At 39.0% G+C, this 25,122-nt stretch overlaps 1 protein-coding gene across 10 annotated transcripts in view; it reads right to left on the bottom strand.

The window, feature by feature from the left end:
* Positions 1 to 25,122, bottom strand: part of CTNNA3 (catenin alpha 3) — a 1,912,303-nt gene that overhangs the window by 473,249 nt on the left and 1,413,932 nt on the right. For all 10 annotated transcript variants that reach the window (XM_086381634.1, XM_086381633.1, XM_086381642.1 and 7 more), the window contains one exon: positions 18,856 to 19,056. In XM_086381634.1, coding sequence (XP_086237760.1) covers positions 18,856 to 19,056 — 201 coding nt within the window. The remainder of the gene's footprint in view (positions 1 to 18,855; positions 19,057 to 25,122) is intronic.

Here is a 25,122-nt window from a genome sequence, read left to right as displayed (position 1 = left end):
CATTACAGTTTATAAAACATTTTACAATAATTCTATTATAAAGAGACTTAATTGTGGGATTACCTAGGTGATAAAATCCTAGGCCAGAGCTCCCTAAGAACTGTGCTGTGGAATAAAGGTATGTCTTAGGGGGTTAGTGGAGTTCTAATATATTGATGCCCATGGTCCTCAGAAAGACTGGGAAAGACCTAAGACTGCTTATGACACCAGAGCCTCTGACTCCCTCAGGACTTGAAAAGCCAGTTCTCTTTTCCAAGCAGCTGTGCAAATGCTATGATTTTATTTATTTAATTTTTAATGAATTTATTTATTTTAATTGGAGGCTAATTACTTTACAATATTGTAGTGGTTTTTGCCATACACTGACATGAATCAGCCATGGGTCTATATGTGTTCCCCATCCTTAGTCTCCCTCCCACCTCTCTCCCCATCCCATCCTTCATGGTCATCCCAGTGCATCAGCCCTGAGCACCCTGTCTCATGCATCGAACCTGGACTGGCAATCTGTTTCACATATAATAATATACATGTTTCAATACTATTCTCTCAAATCATCCCACCCTCACCCTCTCCCACAGAGTCCAAAAGACTGTCTTTACATCTGTGTCTCTTTTTTTGTCTCTCATATAGGGTTATTGTCATCATCTTTCTAAATTCCATATATATGCATTAGTATACATATTTGGTGTTTTTCTTTCTGATTTACTTTACTCTGTATAATAGGCTCCAGTTTCAACCAACTCATTAGGACTGATTCAAATGCATTCTTTTTAATGGCTGAGTAATATTCCATTGTGTATATGTACCACAGCTTTCTTATCCATTCATCTGCCCATGGACATCTAGGTTGCTTCCAGGTCCTGGCTATTGTAAACAGTGCTGTGATGAACATTGGGATACAGGTGTCTCTTTCAATTCTGGTTTCCTTGGTGTGTATGCCCAGCAGTAGGATTGCTGGGTTGTATGGCAGTTTTATTTCTAGTTTTCTAAGGAATCTCCACACTGTTCTCCATAGTGGCTGTACTAATTTGCATTCCCAAAAACAGTGTAAGAGAGTTCCCTTTTCTCCGCAGCCTCTCCAGTATTTATTGCTTGTAGACTTTTTGAAGCAGCCATTCTGACTGGTGAGAGATGGTACATCATTGTGGTTTTGATTTGCATTTCTCTGATACTGAGTGATGTTGTGTATTGTTTCATGTGTTTGTTAGTCATCTGTATGTCTTCTTTGGAGAAATGTCTGTTTAGTTCTTTGGCCCATCTTTTGATTGAGTCATTTATTCTTCTGGAATTGAGCTGCAGGAGCTGCTTATATATTTTTGAGATTAATTCTTTGTCAGTTGCTTTTTGTGCTATTATGTTCTCCCATTCTGACGGCTGTCTTTTCACCTGGCTTATAGTTTCCTTCATTGTGCAAAAACTTTTAAGTTCAATTAGGTCCAATTTGTTTATTTTTGCTTTTATTTCCATTACTCTTGGAGGTGAGTCATAGAGGATCCTGCTGTGATTTATGTCAGAGTGTTTTGCCTATATTTTACTCTAAGAGTTTTATAGTTTCTGGTCTTATATTTATTTATTTTTATTTTTTTTTAAATTTTATTTTATTTTTAAACTTTACATAATTGTATTAGTTTTGCCAAATATCGAAATGAATCCACCACAGGTATACCTGCATTCCCCATCCTGAACCCTCCACCCTCCTCCCTTCCCTCCCCTCCCTCTGGGTCGTCCCAGTGCACCAGCCCCAAGCATCCAGTACCGTGCATCGAACCTGGACTGGCGACTCGTTTCAAACATGATATTATACATGTTTCAATGCTATTTTCCCAAATATCCCCACCCTCTCCCTCTCCCACAGAGTCCATAAGACTGATCTATACATCGGTGTCTCTTTTGCTGTCTCGTACACAGGGTTATTGTTTCCATCTTTCTAAATTCCATATATATGCGTTAGTATATTGTATTGGTGTTTTTCTTTCTGGCTTACTTCACTCTGTATAATAGGTTCCAGTTTCATCCATCTCATTAGAACTGATTCAAATGTATTCTTTTTAATGGCTGAGTAATACTCCATTGTGTATATGTACCACTGCTTTCTTATCCATTCATCTGCTGATGGACATCTAGGTTGCTTCCATGTCCTGGCTATTATAAACAGTGCTGCGATGAACATTGGGGTACATGTGTCTCTTTCAATTCTGGTTTCCTCAGTGTGTATGCCCAGCAGTGGGATTGCTGGATCATAAGGCAGTTCTATTTCCAGTTTTTTAAGGAATCTCCACACTGTTCTCCATAGTGGCTGGACTAGTTTGCATTCCCACAAACAGTGCAAGAGAGTTCCCTTCTCTCCACACCCTCTCCAGCATTTATTGCTTGTAGACTTATGGATTGCAGCCATTCTGACTGGCGTGAAATGGTACCTCATAGTGGTTTTGATTTGCATTTCTCTGATAATGAGTGATGTTGAGCATCTTTTCATGTGTTTGTTAGCCATCTGTATGTCTTCTTTGGAGAAATGTCTATTTAGTTCTTTGGCCCATTTTTTCATTGGGTCATTTATTTTTCTGGAGTTGAGCTGTAGGAGTTGCTTGTATATTTTTGAGATTAGTTGTTTGTCAGTTGCTTCATTTGCTATTATTTGCTCCCATTCTGAAGGCTGCCTTTTCACCTTGCTAATAGTTTCCTTTGATGTGCAGAAGCTTTTAAGGTTAATTAGGTCCCATTTGTTTATTTTTGCTTTTATTTCCAATATTCTGGGAGGTGGGTCATAGAGGATCCTGCTGTGATGTATGTCGGAGAGTGTTTTGCCTATGTTCTCCTCTAGGAGTTTTATAGTTTCTGGTCTTACATTGAGATCTTTAATCCATTTTGAGTTTATTTTTGTGTATGGTGTTAGAAAGTGGTCTAGTTTCATTCTTTTACAAGTGGTTGACCAGTTTTCCCAGCACCACTTGTTAAAGAGGTTGTCTTTAATCCATTGTATATTCTTGCCTCGTTTGTCAAAGATAAGGTGTCCATATGTGCGTGGATTTATCTCTGGGCTTTCTATTTTGTTCCATTGATCAATATTTCTGTCTTTGTGCCAGTACCACACTGTCTTGATAACTGTGGCTTTGTAATAGAGCCTGAAGTCAGGCAGGTTGATTCCTCCAGTTCCATTCTTCTTTCTCAAGATAGCTTTGGTCTTATATTTAGATCTTTAATCCATTTTTAGTTTATTTTTGTGTATGGTGTTAGAAAGTGATCTAGTTTCATTCTTTTACAAGTGGTTGACCAGCTTTCCCAGTATAACTTGTTAAAGAGATTGTCTGTTCTCCATTGTATATTCTTGCCTCCTTTGCCAAAGATAAGATGTCCATATGTGCGTGGATGTATCTCTGGGCTTTCTATTTTGTTCCATTGATCTACATTTCTGTCTTTGTGCCAGTACCATACTGTCTTGATGACTGTAGCTTTGTAGTATAGTCTGAAGTCATGCAGGTTGATTCCTCCAGTTCCATTCTTCTTTCTCAAGATTGCTTTGGCTATTTGAGTTTTTTTGTATTTCCATACAAATTGTGAAATTATTTGTTCTAGTTCTCTGAAAAATACCGTTGGTAGCTTGACAGGGATTGCTTTGAATCTCTAGATTGCTTTGGGTAGTATATTCATTTTCACTATATTGATTCTTCCGATCCACGAACATGGCATATTTCTCCAACTATTGGGGTCATCTTTGATTTCATTTATCCGTGTCTCATAGTTTTATATATATAGGTCTTTTGTTTCTTTAAGTAGATTTGTTCCTAAGTATTTTATTCTTTTTGCTGCAATAGTGAATAGAATTGTTTCCTTAATTTCTCTTTCTGTTTTCTCATTGTTAGTGTATAGGAATGCAAGGGATTTCTGTGTGTTGATTTTATATCCTACAACTTTACTATATTCATTGATTAGCTCTTGTAATTTTCTAGTGGAGTCTCTAGGGTTTTTTTATGTAGAGGATCATGTCATCTGCAAACAGTGAGAGTTTTACTTCTTCTTTTCCAATCTGGTTTCCTTTTATTTCTTTTTCTTCTCTGATTTATGTGGCTAAAACTTCTAAAACTATGTTGAGTAGTAGTGGTGAGAGTGGGCACTCTTGTCTTGTTCTTGATTTTAGAGGAAATGCTTTCAGTTTTACACCACTGAGGATAATGTTTGCTGTGGGTTTATCATATATAGCTTTTATTATGTTGAGATATATTCCATCTATGCCTGCTTTCTGGAGAGCTTTTTATCATAAATGGATGTTGAATGTTGTCAAAGGCTTTTTCTTCATCTATTGGGATAATCATATGGTTTTTGTTTTTCAATTTATAAATGTGGTGTATCACATTGTTTGATTTGAGAATATTGAACAATCCTTGCATCCCTGGGATAAATCCCACTTGGTCATGATGTATGATCTTTTTAATATGCTGTTGGATTCTGTTTGCTAGAATTTTGTTAAGGACTTTTGCATCTATGTTCATCAGTGATATTGGCCTGTAGTTTTCTTTTTTTGTGGCATCTTTGTCTGGTTTTAGTATTAGGGTGATGTTGGACTCATAGAATGAGTTTGGAAGTTTACCTTCTTCTGCAATTTTCTGAAAGAGTTTGAGTAGGATAGGTATTAGCTCTTCTCTAAATTTTTGGTAGAATTCAGCTATGAATCCGTCTGTTCCTGGGCTTTTGTTTGCTGGAAGATTTCTGATTACAGTTTTGATTTCCATGCTTGTGATGGGTCTGTTAAGATTTACTATTTCTTCCTGGTTCAGTTTTGGAAGGTTATTCTTTTCTAAGAATTTGTCCATTTCTTCCAAGTTGTCCATTTTATTGGCATATAGTTGCTGATAGTAGTCTCTTTTGATCCTTTGTATTTCTGTGTTGTCTGTTGTGATTTCTCCATTTCATTTCTTATTTTGTTGATTTGATTCTTCTCCTTTTTTTCTTGATGAGTCTAGCTAATGATTTGTCTATTTTATTTATCTTCTCAAAGAACGATTTTGGCTATGGTCTCCTTTGCTTCTTTTGCATTTATTTCTGCCCTAATTTTTATGATTTCTTTCCTTCTACTAATCCTGGTGTTCTTCATTTCTTCTTTTTCTAGTTGCTTTAGGTTGTAGAGTTATGTTTGTTTGACTCTTCTCTTGTTTCTTGAGGTAAGCGTGTATTGCTATGAACCTTCCGCTTAGCACTGCTTTTACTGAATCCCATAGGTTTTGGGTTATTGTGTTTTCATTTTCCTTTGTTTCAATGCATATTTTGATTTTTTTTTATTTCTTCTGTTATTTGTTGGTTATTCAGAAGCATGTTGTTTAGCTTCCATATGTCTGCATTTTTAATAGTTTGTTTCCTGTAGTTGACATCTAATCTTACTGCATTGTGATCAGAAAAGATGCTTGGAATGATTTCAATTTTTTTTTTTAATTTACCAAGGCTAGATTTATGGTCCAGGATGTGATCTATCCTGGAAAAGGTTCTGTGTGAACTTGAGAAAAAGGTGAAATTCATTGTTTTGAGGTGAAATGTTCTACAGATATCAATTAGTTCTAACTAATTAATCCATTGTATCATTTAAAGTTTGTGTTTCCTTGCTAATTTTCTGTTTAGTTGATCTTTCCATAAGTGTGAGTGGGGTATTAAAGTCTCCCACTATTATATTGTGTTACTGTTAATTTCCCCTTTCATACTTGTTAGCATTTGCCTTACATATTGTGGTACTCCTATGTTGGGTGTATATATATTTATAATTGTTATATCTTCTTCTTGTATTGATCCTTCGATCATTATGTAGTGTCCTTCATTGTGTCTTTACACAGTCTTTATTTCACAGTCTATTTTATCTGATATGAGTATTGGTACTCCTGCTTTCTTTTGGTCTCCATTTGTGTGAAATATCTTTTTCCAGCCCTTCACTTTCAGTCTGTATGTGTCCCTTGTTTTGAGGTGGGTCTCTTGTAGACAGCATATATAGGGGTCTTGTTTTTGTATCCATTCATCCAGTCTTTGTCTTTTGGTTGGGGCATTCAACCCATTTACATTTAAGGTAATTATTGATAAGTATGATCCCGTTGACATTTATTTTGTTGTTTTGGGTTCGAGTTTATACACCCTTTCTGTGTTTCCTGCCTAGAGAATATCCTTTAGCATTTGTTGGTGAGCTGGTTTTTTGGTGCTGAATTCTCTCAGCTTTTGCTTGTCTGTAAAGCTTTTGATTTCTCCTTCATATTTCAATGAGATCCTTGCTGGGTACAGTAATCTGGGTTGTAGGTTTTTCTCTTTTGTCACTTTCGGTATGTCCTGCCTTTCCTTTCTGGCCTGAAGAGTTTCTACTGAAAGATCAGTTATTATCCTTATGGGAATCCCCTTGTATGTTATTTGTTATTTTTCCCTTGCTGCTTTTAATATTTGTTCTTTGTGTTTGATCTTCGTTAATTTGATTAATATGTGTCCTGGGGTGTTTTGCCTTGGGTTTATCTTGCTTGGGACTCTCTGGGATTCTTGGACTTGGGTGGCTATTTCCTTCCCCATTTTAGGGAAGTTTTCAACTATTATCTCCTCAAGTATTTTCTCATGGCCTTTCTTTTTGTCTTCTTCTTCTGGGATTCCTATGATTAAAATGTTGGGTTGTTTGACATTGTCCCAGAGGTCTCTGAAGTTTTCCTCATTTCTTTTAATTCTTTTATAGTTTTCCTCTCTGCTTCATTTATTTCCACCATTCTATCTTCCACCTCACATATCCTATCTTCTGCTTCAGTTATTCTACCATTGGTTCCCTCCAGAGTGTTTTCGATCTCAGTTACTGCATTATTCATTATTGATCGACTCTTTTTTATTTCTTCTAGGTCCTTGTTAAACATTTCTTGCATCTTCTCAGTCTTAGTCTCCAGACTATTTATCTGTAACTCGATTTTGTTTTCAAGATTTTAGATCATTTTTACTATCATTATTTTGAATTCTTTTTCAAGTAGACTCCCTATCTCCTCCTCTTTGGTTTGGTTTGGTTGGCATTTATCATATTCCTTTACCTGCTGAATATTTCTCTGTATTTTTATCTTGTTTAGATTGTTGTGTTTGGGGTGGCCTTTCTGTATGCTGGAAATTTGTGGTTCCTCTTTACTGTGGAGGTTCCTCCCTGTGGTTGGGGTTGGACAAGTGGCTTGTCAAGTTCTGCTGGTTAGGGAAGCTTGATTCGGTGTTTTCATGGGTGAAGCTGGATTTATTTTCTCTGGAGTGCAATGAAGTATCCAGTAGTGGGCTTTGAGGTATCTATGGGTGTGGTGTGACTTTTGGCCGCCTTTATTTTAATGCTTAGGGTTATGTTCCTGCATTTTTGGAGAATTAGCTTAGTATGTCTTGCTCTGAAACTTGTTGGCTTTTGGGTGGAGCTTGGTTTCAGTGTAGGTATGGAGGCTTTTGGATGAGCTCTTGTTGATTAATGTTCCCTGGAGTCAGGAGTTTTCTGGTGTTCTCAAGTTTTGGATTTAAGCCTCCTGCCTCTGGTTTACAGTCTTATTCTTACAGTAGCCTCAAGACTTCTCCATCCATACTGCACTGATGATAAAACATCTAGGTTAATGAAGAAAAGATTCTCCACAGTGAGGGACACCCAGAGAAGTTCAGAGTTACATGGAGAAGAGATGAGGAAGGAGGGAGATAGAGGTAACCAGGAGGAGAAGAGGGGGAATAAAAAGGGGAGAGAGAAATCTATCCAGTAATCAATTTCCTATGTGCTCTCTACAGTCTGGAACACCCAGAGAGGTTCACAGAGTTACACAGAGAAAAGAAGAGGGAGGAAGGAGATAGAGGTGACCAGGAGGAGAAGAGGGGGAGTCAAAATGAGAGAGACAGATCTATCCAGTAATCAGTCCCCTAAGTGTTCTCCACAGCCCAGACTATCCAAAGAGATTCACAGAGTTGGGTAGAGAAGAGAAGGGGGAGGGAAAAGATAGAGGTGACCTGGGGGGTGAAAAAGGAGAGTCAAAAGGGGGAGAGGGCAATTAAGCCAGTAATTACACTCCTAAGTAAAGCTGGGTACTGAATATTGGATTCTTAAAGGTACAAAATTGATAACAAATACCAAAAAGCAAAGATTAAAAATATAGAGTAGAGGTTAGACTCTCAAAAATACAATATTAAAAAAAAAAATCACAAAAATTATAAAAAATTTATATGAAATTTACTTTAAAATTAGGGTCTTTTTTTTGCAAGGTAATAATAGGTTATAAAAATGAAAATTAAAGGAGTAATAAATAATGCTAATTTTTTTTTTAAATTTTAAAAATGATAATAGTAATACATATCTAGGAATTTCTCTGGAGCTGTTGAGGGCAGTTCGGGGTCAGTTCAGTTTCAGATAGTTCCTTGTTCCAGCTTATACTTTTTCTCAAGGTCTATAGGTCCCTTCCAGTGTAGTCGGTGCTTACTACAGGGTTTTCATCTGTTGCACCTGTCATTTCCAAAGTGGTTCCCTCTTTTTTGTTTATTTTGGCTTCCTCTGTTTGCAAGTCTCTTCAGTGTCTAATTTCCTCCCTGACACAAGGGGGTGACGATGGTCACTTATATAGGCTCACTTGTTCAGTTGTGCTGTGAGGAGAGAGGAACACTGCAAACAAATATCACTGGCGCGTGTGAGGAGTGCTTGCAGTGTCTGGGCCACAGCAGGTTTGCCCCTGCTCACAGTGTGTGTGTTTTCCTGGTCGACACTGCTCAGGCTCCAGGTCACTCTGCAGGGGAACTGTCGAAAGTGGGTCCTGGGTTGTGTGCACTTCCCAGGTCTAAGTCACTCAGGTTCAGATTCTTGAGTCTCCACAAAGGCACAGACTGGGTTGGGCCTGAGTTTTGTGCCCTTCCCAGGTCCAAGCAGCTCAGACGACCAGGTGCTTGGGGAGCACACTCTCCCCAGGTGGGTGGTGTGTCTTATCACCTCCCCGTCCCAGCTGCTCAGTTTCCTGGGTGCACAGCAGGAGTGCTGAACAGGTGTGCCCTGTGTCTCCTCTAGGGAGCTGATCTCTGGCTGAGACCTTCCTGGTGGATGTCAACCGTCCAGGATCCCAGGAAGACTTGGTTAGCAACCATGAGCCTGCTCGCAATTCGGTAGAGGATGCGGTCTCTGGGGCAGTGATTGCACCTTGCCTTCCGGCTCTGGCTGTCACCCGCCTGCCTCTCTGCCTCCAGCGGGGGATGGGCGGATCCGTAGCCGGCTAGCTCTCCTCTGGTATTCGCTCAGTCCTTCGTTCTGTGAGCAGGCCTAGCAGTGCCTTAGGTTAGAGCTTTCCATGGGAAAATTCTCTCTCTCTCTCTCTCTTTTTCTCTCTCTCTCTCTGGCTATCCCACAGTTTGGGTTGCTATCTCATGTTAGCTCCCTCAGATTGTCCTCAGGACATTCAGCACAGTCCTTACCCTAAGCAACACAGCCGGCACCTACTTGTCAGCCCCTGCTTGCTGGTGGTAGACCAAGTGTCTGGGCTAATTCTCATGGGATTTGCGGTTAGGCACATTATCTGTGGGGGTTGTTTTTTTTTCCCCTCCCGATTATGTTGCCCTCTAAGATTCGAAAACTCCCCATAGACCCATCAGTGAGAGGGTTTCCTGGTGTTTGGAAACTTTTCCTCCTTCACAACTCCCTCCCCTGGACAGGTCTCCATCCCTAATTCTTTTGTTTCTCTTTTTATATTTTATATTTTGTCCTATCTCCTTTTGAAAACAATAGTCTGCTTTTCTGGGTGCCTGGTATCCTCCACCAGCGTTCAAAAATCGTTTTTGGAATTTGCTCAGTGTTCAAATGATCTTTCAATGAATTTGTGGGGGAGAAAGTGGTCTCCCCATCCTATTCCTCCACCATCTTAAATGCTATGATTTTAGAAGGTACTAGTCTGCTCTGTGGAGAAGGCAATGTCACCCCACTCCAGTACTCTTGCCTGGAAAATCCCGTGGACGGAGGAGCCTGGTAGGCTGCAGTCCATGGGGTCACTAGGAGGCATACACGACTGCGCAACTTCACTTTCAATTTTCACTTTCATGCATTGGAGAAGGAAATGGCAACCCACTCCAGTGTTCTTGCCTGGAGAATCCCAGGGACGGGGGAGCCTGGTGGGCTGCCATCTATGGGGTCTCACGGAGTCGGACATGACTGAAGAGACTTAGCAGCAGCAGCTGTCTGCTCCACTACAAAGAATTTCTAGTACAGAGTAACTTAAAATGAATGAAGTCAAAGTTCCCACCCCTTTAGATTTCAAATACAACGATATAGTTTGGTACAGTATTATAGTATTTGAATAATAATATAATATTATTACAGGCCTGTTAATATTTTGTCATTGTTGTTAAAGAAAGAAAGAAAAAAAAAAAAAGAAACCACTGAATGGTCCATTTTTCTACTTTTCACAAGGTTTCATAGACACCTGCATGTTTATTTTGCCACTATCTTGGTTATAGAATCACATTCACATCATAAACTCTAAGGCACATCGTCTCTGAAAGATATTTAGATTTAAAGTGGTGTCATAATATCTCATTTAATAAAACTACAGGGCATAAAGCATTCTTTTATGCTTATTTTTAAACTTTTCTAAGCCATCTGAAAGAAATGGGTTTGGAAACAAGCTGCTGAAAGGCAGTGCTCTTGTTTGGGTGATACGGGGGGAAACATTTCCATTGTCCCAATACAGATAATGACCAACCATGTTGGTAAAATTAATTTCCCTTCTCTGGATCCTTTCACTCCCTTGTTGATGCTATTCACCTCCTCCCCCCACCACCCCCACTTCCCTTTGCTCACAGACTCCAAAGCCTTTTTTGTGCTGAGACATCTGCAAGTATGAGAATCTAACTATGAGGCAGAATCTGTTTCCATGAAAGCTCAGAGGCCAGTACTTGCCCCTCTCTTCCTTGCTGATCACCAAGGTGTTGGCATTTTATTTAAACTCTGCTCATATGATGTGTCTGCTCAGGAAGTTCCTTCAGGGACAGTGAAGCAAAAGCAGGCATTAGCTCTGGATTTATTCCAGGGGTGGAAGTATGTAGAATATGGTGGCAAATGAAAGTACCATTTGTGGGGTCCAGTGTCATCATGGCATGATGCCAATAATGGCATTAGATGTTCACTGAGGTCTGGAATGGCAGCTCAAGCAAAGCTTCCTTGGGAATGGCCAACTGGTTCCTATATGCAGCATCCCTTGCAGTCTGTCTGTTTGCTTATTCTCTAGTCTTCCTGTGCCTGTGTGTGTTTATAGTTAGATTCTGTTGTTTGCAGTCTAGAACTGAAACTGAGACTTTATTCCTAAACCTCTTACATGTAAGTTATTTTACTTCCTATCTATTCCTGACACATAAAGGCCCATAAAATAAATCTGAGTTCATTTTTTTACAGAGTATGTGAAAATAGGATCAGAAAGAAAGGTGTGATCTAATTCTCTTTCTAGATAATGTCTTATTTGCCTGGAGAACATGCATCTGTAGCTGATAATAGGAGTTCTAGGGTTTAAGAAGATACAAGAACTCTACAACATCTTTGCATGATGAATATCCACACAGCAGGTCCAGATCCTTTACTTCCTCTCCCAATAACTCCTTCCCTTTAACCCATGCCAATTCATTTCCTCTATTTATAATATATCCTGCATTTAGTATCAGCTTAACAGTTTCCTATTTTATATTTTCCAGATTTGGGAATGTGTCAGCCCTTCTTAATGATTTTCAGAAATCTACCCTTAAGTCCTCTACATCATTTCCTTCCTTGACAATAAAATTTCTCCAATGTGTCAGAACGTATTATTTTTATTAATAAGGATGTTACTAACAGTGACACTTTAGATTATGCCACATACCTTTCTTAGTATCTAACTGTATCAAAAAGGTCAAACTAGCCTTTGCATTACCCAGTACACATAGGAGATTTCAGTTTTTTGGCACTTTTTTTTTTACAAGTTTATATTTCCAATAATTTAAAATGGCAAGATAAGGAAGTACCCTCAGCCTTTTCCACTAGACCTGGGTTCTATTCAAAGTCAAGTCTCTTTGGAAAGAAAACAGCTTTTTCAGTCAGAAGCTCTAGAGGCTGCTTTCTTCAATTCACAATCTTACTTCAAAATCCTGCAGCAACAGAAGCGCTTGTATTCAGAGACCTGTCTCAGACTGCTACTGTGGGAAGGACTTTGCCCACAAATGTTTCTGAATTTGAAGGCCCGGCGGCTACCCTTTACAGGGATTTGCTGGAACTATTAGTGAAATTAGGTTCAGAGGGATCTTTCAACCGATGCAGTTCAAGGATGGTTTTGGTAAGTAATTGAGTACACAAACGTCATGATCCCTTGTTCAAAAGCTTGCTGCTGCTGCTGCTGCTAAGTCACTTCAGTCACGTCCGACTTTGTGTGATCCCATAGACAGAAGCCCACCAGGCTCCCCGGTCCCTGGGATTCTCCAGGCAAGAACACTGGAGTGGGTTGCCATTTGCTTCTCCAATGCATGAAAGTGAAAAGTGAAAGTGAAGTCACTCAGTCATGTTTGACTCTGTGGGACCCCATGAACTGCAGCCCACCAGGGTCCTCTGTCCATGGGATTCTCCAGGCAAGAATACTGGAGTGGGGTGCCATCGCCTTCTCACAAAAGCTTGGTAAAGAACCTTTTAAGAATCTGACCCCAGGTTCTCTGAAAAGACCTAATATCTGACTCTGGACAGTAATCAATCACTTCCCTGATCTTTTCTCTGCCCCAGCCTTTGACAAAGTCCACTGCTTTTGAGTGTTGCTTTTTCCCACAAATTGAGATAACTTGTTCCCTTGCTTAACTGTAGTAGAATGTATCACAGTATATCAACCTGTAGTGAATTTTAAATTTCACATTGGGAGAAGAACTTGGATGTTTTTATATTTCCAATAGGGAAATATAAAAATAAATAGTGTGGTACCTGCCTTTAAGGATGTTACAATCTAGTGGGAGCAACTTGTATGTAAATGGCTGATTATGATACAAGGCAACGTGAAATAAGCATTGACTAGAGGACAGGCTCATCCATGGTAACACAGATAATGGAGCAATTAATTCTAACTGAAAGGGAATGAGAAGCTCCTGTGCAAAGGTGGTGGTATTTGAGAAAGTTACACAGAATAATTATAAGTTTTGAGGGGCGACAGAGGAGAAAAAAGTGTTTCACTGCTAGAACAGAATTAGCATAAGCATATAGGTTCATTTCAAGAGGTTTTTTGTTCTATTTTGTTTTAATCTAGCACCTGCAAGAGACTATATAGTAGGCTCTGGAAGAGATGCATAGAGAAATGACACAAGTTTTCTTTTCTCCTATAGTTTAAGTTTTGTTTGGACAGAAAAGTCATTTCTATATGAATATATCTGAAGAGTTCATAACATATGGCTGACTGGAACAATGGAACTGAGTGGCAAGTCCTTTAAAATCTACAGCACATGAGATCAAGACCAGCACTTTTTTCAGAGGAAGTAAAAAAAAAATTCTAGGGGACATGGAGGTATGAGCTGTTTCTTAAAAGAAGATAAAATTTAACATGATAAATAAGGGGTATGGATATTCAAAATGACAGGTATGGCATGAACAAGATCTAAATGCAGAAATAATCCTGGCATGCCCATGTGATTGTGAAAGCACCAATTTAGAGTGCAAGGTGATTTTGGGCCAACGTAAATGGAGAAGGCAATGGCAACCCACTCCAGTGTTCTTGCCTGGAAAATCCCATGGACAGAGGAGCCTGGTAGGCTGCAGTCCATGGGGTCGCTAAGAGTTGGATACGACTGAGTGACTTTGCTTTCACTTTTCATTTTAATGCATTGGAGAAGGAAATGGCAACCCACTCCAGTGTTCTTGCCTGGAGAATCTCAGGGATGGGAGAGCCTAGTGGGCTGCCCTCTATAGGGTCGCAGATAGACTTCTAAGACGAATTTATCTGGAAAAACATTTTAAAACCCTTAATAGCAGTCAGTAATTCTTATCAATTCCTTTTCCTTTAATAGTTTTCATATACAAAAAAACCTGCATTGTGTGAAATGGCAACCCACTCCAGTGTTCTTGCCTGGAGAATCCCAGGGATGGGAGAGTCTGGTGGGCTGCCTTCTGTGGGGTCGCACTGAGTCATACACGACTGAAGCAACTTAGCAGCAGCAGCAACAGGAAGAGGAAAGATAGAAATTCATGTTTAGGTAAACTCATCGCCTGAAAAATTCAGGCAGACAAATTAAGTGAGCAAAGCAATCTGAGTATATGATGAAAGATAGTAAAGGATACTATGGCTCAGGTTCAACCAAAAGAAAGACACCACTAGGCTCTAGCCATTATCTAGAGCCATTATCATTCCTATAGTAAACTGTGCTCTAATGTTGCCAGACCCTCCCATTTGTTACAATGTGTCATTAAATTGGAACTATATATATATATAAGTTGTATAGAACTTTTGAGACCCCAGGGTCTGTAGCCCTCTAGGATCCTCTGTCTTTGGGATTTCCCAGGCAAGAATACTGGAGTGGGTAGCCATTTCCATCTCCAGGGACTCTTCTTGCACTGGCAGGTGGTCTCCTGTGTTGCAGGTAGATTCTCTACCAACGGGGCTACCAGGGAGGACATATACATACATACATATATAAATGTGTGTGTGTGTGCGTGTGTGAATTAGAATATATATAATAGAATACATATATATATATATATATATATATATATATATATATAAACTAGAAAACAAAATTTTGTTGGTCAAAACCTACTTAGACACATAAGAATTCCCTGGGTCACATCTAGTATGTGGCCCATTGCTTTTTAAACTCTGCTGAACTATAGAGGGTAAAGACTGCTGGAACTAAAGCTTTTGCATTATATTCCATGGCCATTTAAGGTTACAGAACATAGATGCAACATAAGGAAAGTAGCATGTTTTAACTGCTGCTGCTGCTAAGTCGCTTCAGTCGTGTATGACTCAGTGCGACCCCACAGAAGGCAGCCCACCAGACTCTCCCATCCCTGGGATTCTCCAGGCAAGAACACTGGAGTGGGTTGCCATTTCACACAATGCAGGTTTTTTTTGTATATGAAAACTATTAAAGGAAAAGGAATTGATAAGAATTACTGACTGCTATTAAAGGTTTTAAAATGTTTTTCTAGATAAATTCATCTTAGAAGTCTATCTGTTGTTTAAACTGGTAACAAGTAAAATGTACAACAAAAATTTGGAAATATTTATCTGCTCTGACTTCAACTGTCTCATTTGCCTTTAGGAAGGAAAACTGCAGCTATAAGACTCTTCTCCATTCTAACAGGGAAAGGATTCAAGTTGGGCCTGCAGGAGTGCTTGATAAGTGACTCTATCCACCAGCACTCTGCGGTGCCAGTGTTGGATGCCACCGTGATGTCTTGGTCAGGTTCACTTGTGTGCCTGTTGTGTCTTAGTCCATGAGCCTGGCTGACTTGGAAATCAGGTGGGGTTTGAGTGTTTGCAAGAGATGCTTTGGGTCTAGTCAGTTTTTGAATTGATAGTTCATAAGTCACTCACAAAAAATTATGTTAATTCACTCTTGGTTTAGGTTTTTCCCCAACCCAATGTGAAAGAATTGAAATTGATGTTAAAAACGTAACTTCTAAGCTTTCACACTGCAATCCAGAAGGCTTGTTATTTAACAAAAAAGCTCATACTCTCTCTCCCCTCTCAGGAATTCCTGACAGGTAGAGGAGCTTAGTAACAGGGCAGAATTGGGTAGAATAAAATATTTCTCTTGGAAATTACAATATTCCGCCTCTGTCTGAATGAAATGCAGCTTCCAGATGTTGCCTCTGTTTCACTGAAAACCCACTGCTAGATTTTATGAACAATGCAAATTCCTGAAATGTAACAGGGCTTCCTAATGCTGAGAAAACATTTAGAAGAGCATCAGATCTTGAAAATGTGCTAATGAGCCACAAAGTCTGATTAAAGCAAAGGTGCAATGTTCCAAAAACATGTTTTGTGATTTAGATAAGTATGGCTTAGGTTTCATCATAGATGTGAGTACTTTAAAGGCAGAGTGTGCAAAGATAAGAAAGTCTCAGTAATAAAAACAATTCACAATAGCTCCTTACTAAGTTATTTTCAGAAGAAAGTGTTAAGATCTGAAAACTGTATAAAAAGGGAAAGAAAGAGAAAAGCAGGCCATTCACTCACTAAAAGATGAACTCTTAAGGTTTCATAACATAAAATGTGACATTTCAAATTATTTAATTTGATGATTATTTATAAATAATAAGCCCAAGTTATGAGCAGATGTGAACAAAGATGAACATCTTCTGTTAATTGTGGAGGATAGAATAGTTGGAAGTATTTTTCATAGACAATATCCCTCTGGGAGAGAAAATCCTCACATATTTCAGCTTTAGTTAAGATCAAACTGATCTAATTAGCATTTTCATCTAATTTATTGCTCAGAATTCCCTTTAGTGAGGCATGCTTTTGATAAATTTCAAGGAATGCTGTTTTCAGAAAAGTTTGAAATTAGACATATAAAACCAAAATGCGAAGCTTTTTAAGATAAGCCAAAACTTATCTTAAAAACTAAAATGACAAAATTGGAAAGTCATAAACTATATTGTTATGTTAATAAGAAGATATGACTTACACAGAATGACAGGATTATTCTATATTTTTGTATTTGGGGCACAGGACATAATTTACCTGGAGAATTTCAGTTAAAGTTACACACAACTAATTAGAGAAAAAAGGATTTCTCACTCTTATTACTGAATGATAATGCTGCCATGTTGGTTAGTTACCTTGTAAGGTCATTATAAATCATAGAGGTATTAAAAAAATATAATTAAATGTGTAAATAACTTTGTTCCATTTTTATTTTCTGATTTCAAATGATAAAAATTGATTATGAATGAGTGTTCCCACAACGCATTTCACACTCTGGACACTTTAGAATTTCACTTCCACTTCTTTGCATATGCAGATATGGACTCTACACTATGGATAATGAAACTATAAATTTAGTACCTCAGACAGGCATTGTGGTATTAGAATGTGTTCACAACACATTATCAATATGATTACAAAACAGAAGCAAGATGTAGGCACAATCTTGGTAGACTTTATCTAATTAATTTCCTATATGGCATTTTTCACTTGACTGAAAGGGGAACCACTGATGCATTCTTCTTTTTACTTACAATTCTATTCCCAGAAGGTAGAAAAAAAATCATATAATGCTGTACTTGATTTTGACCAATAAGAAAGAACCAGTTAAATTTAATTTTAGGGAAGAGATGCCAAACTACTCTAACACAATTATATCCTTAAGCACACCTCATTGATAAAGCAACTACCGTGTACCCTATTTGTGACACCAGGGGCTTTTGAGGAATTAGTATTAGAAATATCATTATCAAGAGTTGCAAATACACCGCCTTCCTCTTTCCTTAGTATATCTTAAGCGTTTTATTGCTTTAGAAATATTTTCAAAGACATAATGAGAAAACTATCCATCAAGATTCATTAATGATTTCTGTATCAACATGCTAGAAAAAGATCAACATTAATCATCAGTTTCCTACAGGCTTTACTAAGCTTACCTTGTGGAACAGGTCTTCAGAACTATCCCTAGTGAAGGTTAAGAAAAGCTTATGTTTGTTAAGTAATTCCAAGGAGCAGCTTCCTCTTTTCCCAAATCACCCATCTTCAATTCCTTCTACCGCTTTCACAAAATAAGTATGTACATCCAAATTTAATACACCCTATATTTAACATGAAGAACAATTCTCTAGGTAGAATCAATGATTTAAGTAAAGACTTTCAAATATTTTAGGAATCATGGGTCCATGATCACCTCATGCTATGAAGTAATTAATAAAAAAAAAAAAAATTCAACCTGAAGTTTTCACAGATCCTTTAGCCACCTCATGAGAAGGGCTGACTCATTGGAAAAGACTCTGATGCTGGGAGGGATTGAGGGCAGGAGGAGAAGGGGACGACAGAGGATGAGATGGCTGGATGGCATCACTGACTCGATGGACGTGAGTCTGAGTGAACTCTGGGAGTTTGTAATGAACAGGGAGGCCTGGCGTGCTGCGATTCATGGTGTCACAAAGAGTCGGACACGATTGAGTGACTGAACTGAACTGAACTGAAGGGATTTTTTGCAAGTAAAACTACTGCCATCATGACATAAAAATAGTTGGTTGTCCTCATTCAAATTGCACCCATTGTTTCTGAAATCATACGAATTCAAATGCTTCTTTGAATTTTCTGTAAGTTTCTTAACATTGTTAAAATAAGAATGCCGTTTAATGTGTGATTCAGAAACTAAGCATTTACTTGCTGATTTCAGAAAATATTAACTTGGGTGCCCCAACCAAAATGAAATCTTGGATCCATATTTCTTAAGTAATCAAAGATCATGTGAAAGAACAAAAGAGTGTTTTGCAGAGACTGGGAAATAAGGCAGAAAGCATTTCTCTGGAGACATAGGACAAGTTTACTCTGCTTAACCAAAGTAAACAAAAACCTGGGGTACCAATCATACAGCTAAAAGAGGGCTTGGAAGTTATAGCATACTTATCACATCTGGCCTAATTATATCTCCTAATAGCTCTAGCATTAATAAACATTCATATATGGCTAAAGTCTGTGAGTAATTTATAGAATGCATATATTTATAAAAAGTCCTTTTTCTCTGATGAATATATTTACTCCCCAGAGATAAATTTAAAATCACATGACTGCAGGATTTAAGCACCTATCAGATAACAGCAATCTATTTCAAAGCAAACTGCACAGACTGAGATTTTCTTTCCATATGTAAGAATATTTGGTAGCTATGTAGATGCAACTATTAGGAAGAGAGCCACTGTTATTTAGGACAGAGACTTACCAGTGCTTGTCAGAAAGTTCACGTTTCTCATCACACCTTCTGTGTAAGCCCCTGGCTCGTAACTGTCCATTTCACCTGTGACGATGTGAGCAACTCTTGCTGCCCGTCCTCGGATAGCACCTGCAGCTCGGTCTAGATTATCAGCATCCTGGTCTCTCAGGGCTATGATACATTTGTTGACATCTTCTAAGATATGGCTCTCTGTAAGTAAACAGATCATATTAGTTTAGTGGGTTTGTTTCATTTTGTTTTTTTAGTCACACAAATCTAGCATACTGTGCATGCTATGTCACTTCAATTTTGTTCAACTCTGTGTGACCCTATGGAATGTAGCTTGCCAGGCTCCTCTGTCCATGGGATTCTCCAGGCAAGAATATTAGAGTGGGTTGCCATGCCCTCCTCCAGGGGATCTTCCCAACCCAGGAACTGAACCCATGTCTCTTAAGTCTCCTGCACTGACAGGAGCGTTCCTTCCCGCTAGCGACAATACTGTAATTCATGTTAATTTCTGGTTGCACACAAGGTACACATTGGGAATGAAGGGCACTGACAACTAAGAAGAAAAAATACAGACAATTCTGCTTATACCTTTTTAAAATAGCACAACTTGTAAAATAAAAACTTTGCATTTTTATCAGCAATTCTTATAGATTGCAACTGATTTTAGATTCTGATTCCAATAGATTAGATTTTAGATTTGAATGGTTTATAAATGTAAATTAAGGGAAAATTCTATATTAAAGCAAAATAAAATGTATAACTATGGAACACAATTCTAATAAAAGCAACACTATGCAGATTATGAAACTATACTAAATATAGAGACAGATAAAACTACAGCATTCCATTCAACTAATATTCATTGATGTAAGCTATTTAATACAACTATAGAAATCTTATAAATTAGGAAATGATGAAAACTGTGAAATATATAAATTTTATATTGTAAAGCAGCAACCTCACTACAACTGTGAAAAGACTCGTATATAAAGAGGGCTTTACAAAGATTGATTGACTTGAAGAAAATGAATCCCAGAGAAACTTGCTCACTCTAAAGAGTAGCTCCAGACCTCTTTCTCTCCTTCCTTCTTTGCATGATTAGTGCATGAAGAAAGCAGGGAGTTATTAGTATAGTACAACAATGTGGTTTTCTTTTTCCTATAAAATGATTAATTCTCCCAGACAAAACTAATGAGTGGAGCTGAGTAAACATGTGGAATATCAACAAGCATGGGCAATGATATTTCTAAGAATTTAAAAGGATATTAAAAGAATGGTTTCTGTCTTTATTAAATGAATACCCACCCAAAATATTTTAAGCCTCTATTACTTCAAAACATGCACAGAAAACAACAAAAAAGGCCTCAGTATTTTCCAGAACATATTGTTAACTTTCTCACTTTCTCTCTCCTCTCTGGACTTGCCGATTTTCTGCAGATAGGCTACAAAAGACAGGCATTCATAAAGCTATTTCTTTGCAGAGTCACACCTTCCTCTTACTGTGCAAAGCATAAAATCCAAACTATCAAAGAATATGGTCCCCAGTGAACTTCTAAGACTTGATGTCTACTATTCCTCTGCATGCCTTTTATGCTTGTTATATTTATTTTATAATTTTCCAAACCTGCCATAATTTTTCAAGCCTCTGTGCCAGTGAGCATATTAGAACCTTGACCAAGACTGCTCTTTTGGGTTTCTAGACCCAATTTCACTTGGGTCTGTATATGTGTTTGTGTGTGTAGGCTTTTCCACACTAACTAGCAACTCTCTGTACACCAACTGGGTGATCTGGAATTTAAATCAATTCCAACACTATCTACCTGGAGATGTGTTCTTCCCAGGTGGCTCTGACAGTAAAGAATCTGTCTGCAAAGGAGACCCGGGTTCAATCCCTAGGTCCAGAAGATGCCCTGGAGAAGGGAATGACAATTCACTCCAATATTCTTGCCTGGAGAATTCCATGGACAGAAGAGCCTGGCATATAGGAGTGCTACAGCCCATGGAGTCACAAAGAGTCGGACACGACTGAGTGACTAACACACATACACACACACACACACACACACACACACATATCTGGAGAGAGCATCGGATTCCACAGGTTAAGGGTTTAGTCTCACAAGACTACAACTTTCCATCCCTACTACAGACACCAATCATAAGCCAAGATTTTTAGCTGTGCTTCTGAATAACTGCTACAAACTAAAGGTTCCCATGACCCCCTCCTCAGACTTCAGACACCCATCCAAGTTGAGGGTGTTACATGTATTTCTGACCAACTAGCTATAAATCAGAGGTTCCCACAACCTCCTTTTCAGGCATGATTAATTTACTAGAGTAGCTCAAAAAACTCAGAGAAACATTTTACTGACTAGATGTAACTTTTATAACTCAGGAATGGCCAGACGGAAGAGAAGCAGAGAGTAAGGATAGAGAAAGACACAGAGTTTCCATGCCCTCTCCATGCACGTCACTTTCCCCAAATTTCCAAGGGTTCACCAACCTGGAAGCTCTCTAAACCCCATCATTTGGGGATTTTATGGAGGCTCTATTTCATAGGCTCAATTGATTAAATCATTGGCCACTGGAAATCAGTTCAGCCTCCAGCCCTTTTACCCTTCCCAGAAGTAAAGAGGAGGAATTGAAACCTTCTAATCACATGGTTGGTTGCCCTGTCATTCAGCCTCCATCCTTGGGGGGGGTTCCTCAAAATCACTTCATTAACATACTAAAGACACGTTTATTGCTCTTATCACTTAGTGCATTCCAAGGGTTTTAGGAGCTTTGTGCCAGAAATAGGAAAATACTAAATCAGTCAGTTCAGTCTCTCAGTCCTGTCCAACTCTTTGTGACCCCATGGACTACAGTACACCACATCCCTATCCATCACCAACTCCTGGAGTTCACTCAAACTCATACACATTCAGTTGGTGATGACATCCAGCCATCTAATCCTCTGTTGTCCCCTTCTCCTCCTGCCTTCAATCTTTCTCAGAATCAGGGTCTTTTCCAATGAGGTGGTTCTTCACATCAGTTGGGCAAAATACTGGAGTTTCAGATTCAGCATCAGTCCATCCAATGAATATTCAGGATTGATTTCCTTTAGGATGGACTGGTTGGACCTTCTTGCTGTCCAAAGGACTCTAAAGAGTCTTCACCAACACCACAGTTCAAAAACATCGATTCTTTGGCACTCAGGTTTTTATACAGTCCAACTCTCACATCCATACTTGACTACTGGGAAAACCATAACTTTGACTAAATGGACCTTAATAAGCTGTCTAGGTTGGTCATAACTTTTCTTAAAGGAGTGAGGTCTTTTAATTTCATGGCTGCAGTCACCATCTGCAGTGATTTTGAAGCCCCCCAAAATAAAGTCTGTCACTGTTTCCACTGTTTCCCCACCTATTTGCCATGAAGTGATGGGACCAGATGCCATGATTTTAGTTTTCTGAATATTGAGTTTTAAGCCAACTTTTTCACTCTTTTCTTTCACTTTCATCAAGAGACTATTTAGTTCTTCACTTTCTGCCATAAGGGTGGTGTCTGCATATCTGAGGTTATTGATATTTCTCCCAGAAATCTTGATTTCAGCTTGTGTTTCATCCAGCTCGGCATTTTGCATGATGTACTCTTCATATGTTAAATAAGCAGGGTGACAATATACAGCCTTGATGTACTCCTTTCCTGATTTGACCAGTCTGTTGTTCCATGTCCAGTTCTAACTGTTTCTTCCTGGACTGCATACAGATTTCATAGAGGCAGGTAGATGGTCTGGTTGGAGAAGGCAATGGCACCCCACTCCAGTACTTTTGCCTAGAAAATCCCATGAACGGAGGAGCCTGGTAGGCTGCAGTCCATGAGGTCGCTAGAGTCGGACATGACTGAGCAACTTCACTTTCACTTTTCACTTTCACGCATTGGAGAAGAAAATGGCAACCCACTCCAGTGTTCTTGCCTGGAGAATCCCAGAGACGAGGGAGCCTGGTGGGCTGCTGTCTACGGGGTCGCACAGAGTTGGACACGACTGAAGCAACTTAGCAGCAGCAGCAGCAGCAGATGGTCTGGTATTGCCATCTCTTGAAGAATTTTCCACCGAATGTTGTGTTCTACACAGTCAAAGGCTTTGGCATAGTCAATAAAGCAGAAATAGATGTTTTTCTGGAAATATCTTGCTTCTTTGATGATCCAAAGGATTTTGGCAATTTGATCTCTGGTTCCTCTGCCTTTATTCAATCCAGCTTGAACATCTGGAAGTTCATGGTTCAGGTACTATTGAAGCCTGACTTGGAGAATTTTGAGCTTTACTTTGCTGGCATGTGAGATGTGTGCAATTGTGCAGTAGTTTGAGCATCATTGGCATTACCTTTCTTTGGGATTGGAATGAAAACTGACCTTTTCAAGTCCTGTGGCCACTGCTGAGTTTTCCAAATTTGCTGCTATATTGAGTGCAGCACTTTAACAGCATCATCTTTTAGGATTTGAAATAGCTCAACTGGAATTCCATCACCTCCACTAGCCTAGTTCCTAGTGATGCTTTCTAAGGCAGACTTGATTTCGCATTCCAGGATGTCTGGCTCTAGTTGAGTGATCACACCATCATGATTATCTGGGTCATGAAGATCTTTTTTGTATAGTTCTTCTATATATTTTTTCCACCTCTTCCTAACAACTTCTGCTCCTTAGCTCCATATACCTTCTGTCCTTTATTGGCCCATCTCTACATGAAAACTTCCCTTGTTATCTCTAAATCTTGAAGAGATCTCTAGTCTTTCCCACTCTATTGTTTTCCTCTATTTCTTTGCACTGATCACTGAGAAAGGCTTTCTTATCTCTCCTTGCTATTCTTTGGAACTCTGTATTTAAATGGGTATATCTTTCCTTTTCTTCTTTGCCTTTTGCTTCTCTTCTTTTCATAGTTGTTTGCAAAGCCTCCTCAGACAACCATTGGCTGTCTTGCATTTCTTTTTCCTAGGGATGGTCTGGATCACTACCTCCTGTACAGTGTCATGAACTTTAGTCATAAGTTCTTCAGGCACTCTGTCTATCAGACCTAATCTCTTGAATCTATTTGCACTTCCACTGTATAGTCATAAGGGATATAATTTAGGTCATACCTGAATGGTCTAGTGGTTTTCCCTACTTTCCTCAATTTAAATCTGAATTTACCAATAAGGAGTTCATGATCTGAGCCACAGTCAGCTTCTGGTCTTGCTTTTGCTGACTGTATAGAGCTTCTCCATCTTTGGCTGCAAAGAATACAATCAATCTGATTTTGGTATTGACCATCTGGTGATGTCCATGTGTAGAGTCTTCCCTTGTGTTATTGGAAGAGGGTGTTTGTTATGACCTGTGCCTTCTTTTGGCACAACTCTATTAGCCTTTGCCCTGCTTCATTCTGTACTCCAAGGGGAAATTTGCCTGTTACTCCAGGTATTTCTTGACTTCCTACTTTTGTATTTCAGTCCCCTATAATGAAAATGACATCTTTTTTGAGTGTTAGTTCTAGAAGGTCTTGTAGGTCTTCATAGAATGATTCAACTTCAGCTTTCACAGCATTATTGGTCAGGGCATAGACTTGGATTACTGTGATACTGAATGGTTTGCGTTGGAAACGAACAGAGGTCATTCTGTCGTTTTTGAGATTGCATCCAAGTATTGCAGAGACATTACGTTGCCAACAAAAGTCCATCTAGTCAAGGCTATGGTTTTTCCTGTGGTCATGTATGGACGTGAGAGTTGGACTGTGAAGAAAGCTGAGCACTGAAGAATTGATGCTTTTGAACTGTGGTGTTGAAGAAGACTCTTGAGAGTCCCTTGGACTGAAAGGAGAGTCAACCAGTCCATGCTAAAGGAGATTAGCTCTGGATATTCTTTGGAAGGAATGATGCTAAAACTGAAACTCCAGTACTTTGGCCACTTCATGCGAAGAGTTGACTCATTGGAAAAGACTCTGATGCTGGGAGGGATTGGGGGCAGGAGGAGAAGGGGACAACAGAAGATGAGATGGCTGGATGGCATCACTGACTCGATGGACGTGAGTCTGAGTGAACTCTGGGAGTTGGTGATGGACAGGGAGGCCTGGCATGCTGCCATTCATGGGGTCACAAAGAGTCGGACACACCTGAGCGACTGAACTGAACTGAACTGCATTTCACACTCTTTTGTTAATTATGATGGCTACTCCATTTCTTCTAAAGGATTCTTGTCCACAGTAGTAGATATAATGATCACGTGAGTTAAATTCACCCATTCCAGTCCATTTTA

The sequence above is a fragment of the Bos grunniens genome, chromosome 28 (genome assembly GCF_055505025.1).
Source record: "Bos grunniens cultivar Pamir isolate PY7600 chromosome 28, Bosgru_T2T1.0, whole genome shotgun sequence".
NCBI classification, from domain to species: domain Eukaryota; kingdom Metazoa; phylum Chordata; class Mammalia; order Artiodactyla; family Bovidae; genus Bos; species Bos grunniens.
The sequence above is the reverse complement of the archived record's forward strand: the minus strand, read 5'-3'. Positions and strand labels throughout refer to the sequence as shown.